Source organism: Henningerozyma blattae, chromosome 3 (genome assembly GCF_000315915.1).
Source record: "Henningerozyma blattae CBS 6284 chromosome 3, complete genome".
NCBI lineage: Eukaryota > Fungi > Ascomycota > Saccharomycetes > Saccharomycetales > Saccharomycetaceae > Henningerozyma > Henningerozyma blattae.
In genome coordinates this window covers 1,232,538-1,243,873 of record NC_020187.1, presented here as the reverse complement: position 1 = coordinate 1,243,873, position 11,336 = coordinate 1,232,538, and the positions used below count along the sequence as shown (strand labels likewise).

Below are 11,336 nucleotides of genomic sequence, written 5' to 3'. Positions count from 1 at the left end.
AAGTAACTACTTTAATTACTTTTACTAACTATATAATTATGACTATATATATATATATATAATTATTTATAAGAAATTAAGTAATTTCATTCACCATAAACAGCACAAGTTGAATTCCAAACTATTTCTATCAAATCATTTAGTTCCATATTTTTCAATTTGGCAATTATAATGGCAACTTGAGAGATGTTGCATGGTTCATTTCTATCTTTAATCATCGTAAGGTTTTTAATTGAATCATCAGTAATTTTATCAAGTTTATCATATTTGACTGATTTATATGGTATAGATGGCGCATCAACTAAGTATTTAAAGCAGTCTGATTTTTTTTTAATTTCACACCAAGGTGCATCTGTCTCTAAAATTATTCTTTCAATTGGTAAAGTATCTCTAATGGCAAGTAAATTGGATTCATTTTGTAATGACGCACCATTTAAACCAATATACATCTTTGGTGAAACATTTAATAATTTTTTCAAAGCATTTGAATCATCACTAAAAGAATGAGCTACAAATTTAACAAACGAAGGTAACTTATAATAACCTGGATTTGTTGACGGAATGATCTCCTTTAACTTGAATATATCGTTCGAAGTGTTAAATCCATCAATAAATTTTTTAAAAATTTCAACAAAATCATCACTTGCAATTCTCATATGTAAAAATAAGCCAATTGGATTTTTTTCTAAGAATTCAAAATGATTTTCATAAAATAAGCAAACCAATTTCAATTGTTCTTGAAAAAATAATTTTTGCATTTCTTTATTTGAAAAATTAAATTTATCATAATCTAAACCAAATTCCCCAAGAGCTCTAAAATTTTTTGGATCATTCTTTAATTGCAATTCCCATAATTGATATAACTCAAGTAATTTTGCCTGAGCAAAACTTGGATTTTCTATAGTATCATTATAAACTTTTAAATTATAAGGTTCATCATCGGATGGCGTATATAATGTAGACATACTATATTTTTCATCAAGGATCCTACCAAATTCATTAACACAACAAGGATGGACACCAATTGTATAATATAAAGGGTAATCTGGCAATTCAAATTTTTTACAATATTCAATAACTTCTTTTGATTCGTATATCGATGCACCTGTAGCCAACAAGCGTTTTACATTAGAATTAATTGCACGATACAAGACATGCTTAGTATCATTTTCATGATGCTTTTTCCCTCTGTAGATACCTTTAAATCTCATATCAGTTAAATTATAAGCGATATCATAATATTTTGGTTTAATTTTCAATGCTTTAATCATTCTGATGACTTTACCTGCTATTATTTTTTACTTTTTCTTTTTAGAATATTCATTAAATAAATAATATATAGAAACAGTTGTATTAGAATATTACATGGCTATTTATATATCTAAATAATACTGACCGTTACACTATCATTTATGCTTCTTATTGCTTCATTATTTTTATTTTTTCCTATTTTTTTTTTCCAGTATTTTTAAAAACAAAAATATCAAATTAGGTTAAGAAAATGTATGTATTTCAACCCATAGCATTATCGAAGTTCAATAAATCTAAATTTTATATAAATAATTCAATAACATTAATTTCCTAATTGGTTTAATTATATTTCGGGCTTCGGTTTCCGAGAACTATGATTAGTTAAGAAAGAGCATCGAAAAGTAATAATACAATAATAGAAAAAGCGTAATAGATGAATTTAACACCATGCTAAAAAATAATAGAAAACGGGTCAGTCACGTTTGTAAAAATACGTTATTGTAAAACTAATAAACTAGTAAACTAGTTAGTTAATATTAAAAGTAGTTCTATAAGAAGAAAAAAAAAATACCTAGATTAGGTAAGTTGGTTTTAAATAATTCGTTTTTTACTATATATTTATAAGTTAAATAAGTTATTCTCCATAAACCTCACATGATGTCTTATAAACAGATTCAGCCAATTCTTCTACTGGTATATTTTTCAAATCCGAAAGGACATGAGCTACTTGAACTATACTACAAGGTTCATTTCTCTCCTTTATCATTGTTAATTCTTTTTTCTCATCTGAATCCAATATTTTGTCAAATTTTTCCTTCTTGACCATAGTGAATGGTGATTTATATCCAGAGTTCAAAAGATAGGGGTATGATTGGTGAGTTTTACGAATATCACACCATGGAGCATCTGTCTCAATCAACATTCTATTGATTGGAAGCTCTTTTGCTGATTCGATATTAGTTTCGTCTCTTAATGAAGCACCGTTTAAACCAATATAACAATTCTTAGATAAGTTTAAAAGTTTTTTCAAATTTTCCTTTGTATCTGTAAAAGAATGAACAACAAACTTCATATCTGGAGGTAATTTATATTGGAAATTTAATTTGTTTGATTCATTTTCTTGAGCCTTAATTAAGGATTTCAATTGGAAACTATCCTTTTCATCTATGAATCCATTTAAAAATCGTTTTAAGATGTCTATAAAATCACTGCATGCAGATCTCATGTGTAAGAATAAAGGTATAGGCTTCTGTAGTTTACTATTTTCATGTAATATACAAACAAGTTTTAATTGTTCTTCAAAAAATACTCTTTGCATCTCTTGAGAAGAATAATTTAATCTGTCATAATCCAACCCAAACTCACCTATAGCCCTGAAATTTTTCGGGTCAAGTTGAATACGTGCTTCCATTAATTTATATAATTCTTTCAATTTTTCATGGCTAAACTTTGTATCATTAATAGCATCTATATAAACTTTAGAATTATAATCCTCATTATTAGAAGGTGAATCGATAGTAACTCTCAATGTCTCATCTTCATGCAGATTTCTACCAAACTCATTTACACAGCATGGATGAACCCCTATAGTATAATACAATGGCAATTCCAAACTACCATAAGTTTTACAAATGTCAATAGCCTCCTTCGTTTCCACTATCGAACTACCTGTGACCAAGATTTGTTTGATGTTTACCAAAGAACAACGTTTCAAAACGTTTTGCATATCATTAGAATGGCGTTGTTTACCTCTATAAATGCCCCTAAACATAGGGTCTGTCAAATTAACCGCGATATCATAATATCGAGATACACTCATCATAAAACTTTAGGTCTTGATCGGTTCCTTTTAATATCTCCTATATATAGGTATTATGACTCTTGAATCCAATCGATAAAGAATAGTCTTACCAAACAATTGCTTAATATCGGCATTTTTTTTCTTTACTCCTATCCAATAATTAGACTTCTTTTTGTGGTTCGTGTAGTCAACAAATGAAGAAATTATTCAAAAAAAAATTCGATGAGCTCGCCCAAGATCCGAAATGCGATGAGCTGTTAATTCATCGCATTTTAATGGACATCGCCTGGCGATGAGAAGGTGGAGGGCATCGCAAATCGCAACAAAGCCTTTTTTAAAAGTATACAATATTCAAACTTAAAGTGTTTTGCTTGATAATACTCATCATCCAAGCTAATAAATAAATAGTTAAAACACCATTTTCATTATATTAGTGTTCTAAATTTTCCCATTGCTCCTATTTTATCTAGTTACTCGTCCACGTTGAAAAATCTCATAATCATACCACTATAGAGTCAAACTCCTCGTCGTTCATATATTCGTTTGTTTATTGTTGATAAATCTGTTTAGTTCCTTTGATTTGTTCCTCTTCTCTTTACAATAATTTTCTACTTTGTTTCTTTACTTTGTTTCCCGACTTTGCTTAGCTTTGTTTGGCCTTTCTCCTATTGTTATTTTTTATCTCTTCTTTCTTTTTTTTTATATTCCTGGAAAAGTTTTATAGTTGGTAAATGGCAGTTCAAAATCTTGGTCCTCCATCCATTTCAGAAGGTTCATTTACTGATAGTGCTAGTCCTATATTATCAGTTTCACCGGTGGATTCTCCTCATGACGCAACTCCAATTATCCCCATTAAGCACGCGTCAAGTGTATCAACCACTACTAGTAAAGCTGCTACTACGTCAGTATCATCATCATCAACCACATCTGCTTCTGTGAAGACCACTTTGAAAAATTCATCATCTTGGGACCCCAAAGATGATTTATTATTACGCCATTTGAAAGAAGTGAAAAAATTGGGTTGGAAAGAAATTGCTACATATTTTGATAATAGAACTTCTAATGCCTGTCAATTTAGATGGAGAAGATTAAAGTCAGGGAATTTGAAAACTAATAAAACTGTTAGTATTAAAGATATTGATAAAGTTTTTTCTGATTTAAATTCCGATATGAACACTTCTAAAGATAGAAATTCCTCTATAGTGTCTACCACGTCAAAATTGAAAAAACAAGATTCATCTTTATTAGAATCATCTACAAATAATGATAAGAAATCTTCAATTCTAGGAGCTTCTAATATTTCTGATTCAAAACAATTATTGTTATCTTCATCCAATAACCGAGAGAGTAATATTAATACAAACAATGATCAATCTTCTGCTTCACATATTATTTCAAATAGTAGATTAACATCTGGATTTATGAAGCCTAGATCGGCTTCTTCTAGTCATCTTGGCCCAGGCCCTTATCCTAATAAGTCACATATTTCCAACTCAAACATGAATATGTTTAGTGCTAATTATGATATTAATAATACTATTACTAAGAATAGTGATATTAGCAATAATATTAATAATAAAAACAACAACAATAATAATAACAATAATCTTACTCATACTACTAAAAGTTTAAATCAATCTAATACTGCCACTATTAATGGTAAAAACGTTTTTCAACCTCATCATAATAATAATGCTAATAATATTCTTTCAAATAATAAACCTTCTTCATCTATTAATAATAATAATAATAATACTAATAATAATAATAATAATAATACTATAAAATCAAGTGCAATAATGAATTCTCTACCACCTGATACTGAAAATGTTGGCCTAATTCCGAAAATAGTTATAAGATCAAGAAGAGCTTCCTCAGTTATTCCATCATCTACATCTATTGCATCTTCATTCAGTGGTACAAAATCTCGCAAGAATTCTTTCTCTACTAGATCAAGAAGATCCTCTTTTAACGTTTCTACTGGTAATTCATTTGCAAATACTTCTTCATTTACCTCAAGCTTAACTCCAATAGCTACGCCTGTTGCAAACCGAAGAAGATCATCATTGATTTCACCTGGTTCTTTCCCTCATGCTCATGTCCATTCACATCAGTATACTCATTCATACCAACATTTAACTCCATCCTTTAGTAATAATCCATCATCTAATTATTACAGTAACAGCAACAGTAATAGTTATAATACATCTAATTATAATACTAATAATAATAATTCTTTTGATTATAATGCATTATCAAGCGCTGACTCCACCAGAAGAAATTCTGTCAGCAATAGATCAGCTTCTTCAGTATCAAATACACCATCTAATTTTTCCAACATGAAAACTAGTAGACCTCCTATATTTGTTGATATGAATACCACACCCTCAACTACTCATGAAAACTTAAATAATAGACGAAGAAATAGTTATTATCCAATTGAATCTACAAGTCATTGGACCAATGAAGAAGTTAATTTAATCACTCAACATAAAAAGAGAGGATTATCCATTACTGAATTATCAATTTTACTACCTACTAAATCAGAAAATGATATCAAGGATCATTTAAATATGCATTCTGATTCTAAATTATCTATATCGGATGAAATTCAAGTGATTGAAGAATATAAACAACAAAATAGTTATCATTCTACAAGTGCTATCAAAGATACATCTATTGATGAAGATACAGATTTAGAAGATGAAGATTCTCATTTAGAAAATCATACTACCAGTGGTAATGTTAATCAACCGATTTCTGATAAAACTGCTAAATCGACCAATGTTTTGAATCCGATTTATTCTAATTCCAAGATTAATCTTGATATTCATAATGAAACAATGAACACTAATAAAGCCGATGAAACTACAGCTAATGATAATAGTATATATGATTTTAGTGAAGATAATAGTACCACACCCAATGTATCAAGGAGTTTAACACCAAACACACCAAGTAACGTGTTATCTAATGTATCTAGTAATTCTACTTCTACTTATGTCTCAAATTCGAATCCTACAACTAAATCGAATAATTCTCAATCCAAGATTAAAAATATTAATTTCCAAAATAATAATCAAGCTGGGAGCACTGCTGAATCACCTTCCAAATCTAATAATACTCAATTGAATTAGCCAAAATAAAAAATTAATACAAATATACTAATAAATAAAACCAAGAAAAAAAATATACAAAAATTGCAAGCATATTTGTGCATCCAAGAATTAATATTTTATATAAATAAATATATATATATATATTTAAATATTTCGATTTAATTATTATTTGTAAAATAGTTAAATTATTATCATTAAAGCAATAATATATATATATATGGCATAGTAATAATAGTCGTTCCAAATGATATTTAATTTAAAGTGAAAGAAGTCAGATGCAATTTAAAATTGATTCCGATATAGTTTAATCGAATATCTTCAGTGGCAAATTGCGTTTCCAATGAAGAAGATCCAATCAGAACTCCGAAACTCGTTCCTTTTTGTCTGCAAATTATTCAATCGGAAAAAGGTCCAAAGTAGGGTAAAGTTGCGTCATGATTTACGAAATTTATGACGTAATGCGAATAGTGTAAACTTATATATTTGAATCTATATTTACATCGGTCAAACTAGAAGTATCATCATCTGTATGAAGTAACCCATCTTCCTCATCTATTAATTGTCTTTTTGATTTATACCTTTTCCTTGATAATTGTAAGTCCTTGTGATTTAACTGTGGCTGAATAAAACATAATTTCCATTCACCTGGATGATAAAATTCTGAAGTTGTTATAATTGGATTATTTATTAGGGTGTCCAAAGTAGAACGTTCCATTGTACGAGGATCTGCAAGATCATCTTGCATGAAATTGACCAACATTTCAATAGATTTTTTGAAAGGGTCGGGACTTGTAGGTTTATTGACAAAGATGTTTGGGTTTGCAGGTGTGCTTACAGAACTTGTTTCAATAGTCCCCACAGCATTAACACCACACGAGGGACCAAAAATCATTGGTTTCCATAACAATTTTGTTGGATCCAACGTAGCATACCCCTTAGCGTTCCAACGATCGACAATGGAATCTATAATTTGCCAATCATTAATTCGAATGGAATATTTATGAGACGTGGGTTTATGATACAAAAGTTGTAATTGTTCTAATCCAAATACTATATCTACTGGAAGCATACCAGTAAGGTTCGCTAATAATTCCAAAGTGATATTGAAATCATCACCATCATCAGCACGTTCTGCTAAAGGTTTTAACATTTGTAAAGTCTGACATACTTTAAGAGTCCAAAAGCTACGATATGAGAGTAAACCTAAATCAGACAAGGGTTTCTCTGGTGTCCCCCATTTGAATGAACGACGAGATAATAGATATGAAAAATCAATTAAAAAATGGCCATATCCACGTCGTTGATAAGTGGGTAATACCAAGATACAACTTAAATTATAATCAGCAGCACTTAATTTTTCTTGTGAAAAATAGCCTACCAGTCGACATTTGCCATCGGCGGCTCTTTCAGTTAAAACATAAAATATAAAGGGTTCCACATCATAATATAAAGTCTTGGAATGTAAGAAAAGTCTAGCCAAGAGACAAAGTGCTCTGCAATAACGTACTTGTTCACGACCATCTACTTCCCATATGGAAAGAATACCATCACGATAAACTTCATTTCCTGGAGGAAAAGTTACTGGACATTTCACACGATGCCGTGTATGAGCATAACGGGAACCAGTATACCGTAAACAATGTTGACAAACAAATAATAATTTATTACGATTAAGATGAGGTGGGAAAGGTGAACGGAACCAAGTTTTAATCTCACGATCATCTAAATAAACGTATTGAATGCCATCAGAAGAAGTGAATTCAGAAATATTTGTAATTGGATTATCAATATTCGTAAGAGGAACATTAGTATTAACATTAGAAGCAGGTAAGGAATCTGTTAGAAGACGACGGAATCGCCGACGGTCGGCACGTGACGGAATAGTTCGTGGCACATGATGTGTCACGTGATGCTTTGCATCACGTGACTTATCACTCAATCTCTGTCTTTCTTCAATTTCTCGTTGTTTTGGTCGCACACGTGCCAAACGATGGAAATTAAAAAACACATGAGGATCATACTTCAATCCTACTACATTTGGATTATAATCCTTACCCAATGAATGAGATCTTGCAATCGTACGTGGAAATAGTACATAGTCGCTCAACGCGTCAGCCTCTGCACGTGACTGAGGCAGTCGCCAGGTGTTATAGCGAGAATCGCCAGCGTTTTCTGCTGATGGCGTATCTGCTAATTCTGGATTTAAAGAGTGCACGTGCTCTGGCAATTGCTGTGGCACCAGTACGTCAGGTGACTTCGACGGCTGTGGAGTGGCTGTCACGTGGCGTGGGCGCTTAGCCGGACGAGCATCGGGATCACGAAGCACGGCAGCTGCAATTCCAGAGTGAACATTATCATCAATCTGGAGGTTTCGTAGGAAACGAGGCAATGGAGTCATTGGCTTTGATTTAGTGGGAAAAATTGTTTACAGGATAACAAAGTTTGAAAGTGAACGGTGAGTTTCTTTTCTGTAAGCCGACCCGGGTTACCCGGAGCGAAAAACAAATTGAATCAATGTATAATATAATAGAAATATAGGCATATATCATGTAACTATGCCTATATATATATGTGTAATATATATATATATATATATATATAAATAACTATATACACTTTTCCGATTAAAGATGATTCGATGTGGTTGGACGTGTTTGTTAGAAACTATTAATGCGATATATTATCCATCTATCAAGCACAAGACATCCCACGTCCTTTGGTACGTAATGACATCTTTCTTTTTATTTTTTTTAAGTTGAAATAAATGTATATTATTGTGGTCGACAAATGTTCAATCGGAATGGTTCAACCTATCATGCTATTAGCCATTATAATACTCCATTGTCATGGTGATTCTATTGATTCTTGATTACCCCACGTTAACTCGTGTCAAAAACTCCTTCTCGCGTCTTTTAAGAAAATGAAAAAAACGTAAAAAATATATATTCTTATTATTAAATACGTTTATATAATTAAACTCAGCTTAAAATATCAATCAAGATCACCACTTACAATGGCTTCTACACCTCCAGGTGGTCATAAGACCTTACAAAAGAGAAAATTTGCTCAACAAGCCCGTGATCGTGCTACCAAACAAAGACCTACTTCTTCAAGACAAGCAGGGTTCGGTGGCTCTTCTGCTGCAGTTTTAAAAATCGCTACTGATGATTCTTCAACCTCTTCTTTAAGAGTAGACCCATTGGTTATTTTATTCATGTCCGTTGGTTTCATCTTCTCGGTCATCGTATTGCATGTATTGGCAAAGATGGCTGCTAAATCCGTTGAGTAATAATATACAAAATTCTATCTCTTCCTATATTACTATACATATTCAATTGATATTTACATATATATTTTATTTTCCATAGTATATAGACCTTCTAATGCATACTTTTTCACACTTTTTCCAACACATCTTTCAATTCCCCTTGCAATTGATCCAAACTAACAACCTTGTTATATGCTGCCACTTGTTTATTCCCCCTAACCATCATTTCTACTTCGTTAGCACCACTACGGCGCCCTCCTACTACCAAGCAAATTGGTACACCAATGGCTTCGGAAATCATCATTTGTTCTCGTATCCCCATTTTACCATTCTTCTTCAATTGATCGACTTTAAATAAATTCAACATTTCATCTTCGTAGTTCTCTTTTAACAAATCTACCACAGGATCGACCCTCCCTTCATCTTTACCCACAATTGAAACTTGATAAGGTGCAATTACACTGGGCCAACGGAACCCTTTCGAATCAAGATTGATCTTACCAATACTACCAACAATTCGACTTATACCGATCCCATAACATCCCATCTCCACAAAACATTTCTTATCTTCTGAATTAATATATTGGAATCCAAACGTTTCACTATATTTCCGGCCAATGTTAAACGTATGACCCACTTCAATACTACGTATACTCTTTAATTTGCCCACACCACACTCGCTGCAGATCTCACCATCCGCTGCCTCTACAATACTACTTTCTTCATCTAATGTAATGAAATTATTTTTCAAATATCTATTAATAGGAAAATCAGGGTATTTGCATGTAGAGGTCAATCTCGCATCAATAATTCTCAATACACCTTGATCAATCACATCATCCCCCAATTTGTGTAAATAAGTATCAATTATCACTTTTTCGTCTTTCCCAATAAACCCTTCATCAATATCATTCTCCACAATCTCTTGGCATCGATTCCAATTCAATTGACGTCCCCTGGGGTAATAGAAGCATAATAAATTTAAATGATCTTTACTCAACCCATACTGGACGTCGACTTCACAATCTTCTTCTTTCTTAAGGGGCATTGATTCTGTTTTCTCCACATTACTAACATTATTACAATGATCACATTTAAACAAGGTATCTTCACCTTCTTCACTCTCGTAATGATATTCTTTACTACAATCTCCTCCCATGTTCCCATTATCAGCCCATGCAACATGGTATGGCATTCCAATTTCTTCAAAGATTCGCGTATAAGCAGCATTCATTTTGTCAAATATTTGCATACTTTCTTCAGGAGTTCGTGCAAATGAATACGCATCTTTCATTAGAAACTCTTTGGATCTTAATAACCCTCCTCGAGGTCGTAATTCATCCCTATATTTATTAGTAATTTGATATACAATCATTGGTAAATCTTTATAACTTTTCAAATACGTCTTCATTAACACATTGATATCTTCCTCACAGGTGGGGATAAGACAATATTCATTTTTCTTGGAATCAATAATTTTGAAAAATTCTTTATTATACCATCGTCCTGATTGTTTCCAATTATCATCTACTGATAATTGACTCAATTGTAATTCAATACAATCCTCTAATCTCATATGTTTACGAATTATATTTTCTGTCTTTTGTAATACTCTCAAACCTAATGGTAACCAATGAACTAATCCACTCTTTGGTTGCTGGATAAATCCCAATGACATCATCAATTCATGACTAGTCATATTTTTCCCCAGTTCATAGGAGATCTTAGTCTTGGGTAGAAACTTATACATCTTTGTGATGCGTAAATTGAGTTAAATACTTTTTTGATTTTTTTTTTTTAAAAAACTTTATAAATATTAAATGTTATGTATTTTCTATATATACAATTTTATATGTTAATATTATCATAATTATGTTTACCTTAATTTTTCAAATCT

General features: G+C 31.4%; 6 protein-coding genes across 6 annotated transcripts; 2 read left to right on the top strand and 4 right to left on the bottom strand.

Moving 5' to 3' along the window:
• Positions 1-86: 86 nt before the first annotated feature.
• TBLA0C05130 (uncharacterized protein) lies at positions 87-1,271 on the bottom strand (the record flags this gene model as incomplete). Its single annotated transcript, XM_004179780.1, has 1 exon — positions 87-1,271. One exon carries the CDS (start codon positions 1,269-1,271, stop codon positions 87-89), a length of 1,185 nt encoding a protein of 394 aa, XP_004179828.1.
• A 614-nt stretch (positions 1,272-1,885) lies between these two features.
• On the bottom strand, positions 1,886-3,073 carry TBLA0C05120 (TatD family hydrolase; the record flags this gene model as incomplete). The annotated part of the gene is made up of 1 exon (XM_004179779.1): positions 1,886-3,073. The coding sequence occupies one exon, from the start codon at positions 3,071-3,073 to the stop codon at positions 1,886-1,888; it is 1,188 nt and encodes a 395-aa protein (XP_004179827.1).
• Positions 3,074-3,783: 710 nt separating this feature from the next.
• DOT6 (Dot6p) lies at positions 3,784-6,189 on the top strand (the record flags this gene model as incomplete). The annotated part of the gene is made up of 1 exon (XM_004179778.1): positions 3,784-6,189. One exon carries the CDS (start codon positions 3,784-3,786, stop codon positions 6,187-6,189), a length of 2,406 nt encoding a protein of 801 aa, XP_004179826.1.
• Positions 6,190-6,646: 457 nt separating this feature from the next.
• On the bottom strand, positions 6,647-8,569 carry SAS3 (histone acetyltransferase; the record flags this gene model as incomplete). The annotated part of the gene is made up of 1 exon (XM_004179777.1): positions 6,647-8,569. The coding sequence occupies one exon, from the start codon at positions 8,567-8,569 to the stop codon at positions 6,647-6,649; it is 1,923 nt and encodes a 640-aa protein (XP_004179825.1).
• A 615-nt stretch (positions 8,570-9,184) lies between these two features.
• On the top strand, positions 9,185-9,460 carry SBH2 (Arf family guanine nucleotide exchange factor SBH2; the record flags this gene model as incomplete). Its single annotated transcript, XM_004179776.1, has 1 exon — positions 9,185-9,460. One exon carries the CDS (start codon positions 9,185-9,187, stop codon positions 9,458-9,460), a length of 276 nt encoding a protein of 91 aa, XP_004179824.1.
• Positions 9,461-9,566: 106 nt separating this feature from the next.
• AIM10 (putative proline--tRNA ligase AIM10) lies at positions 9,567-11,189 on the bottom strand (the record flags this gene model as incomplete). The annotated part of the gene is made up of 1 exon (XM_004179775.1): positions 9,567-11,189. The coding sequence occupies one exon, from the start codon at positions 11,187-11,189 to the stop codon at positions 9,567-9,569; it is 1,623 nt and encodes a 540-aa protein (XP_004179823.1).
• Positions 11,190-11,336: the final 147 nt, after the last annotated feature.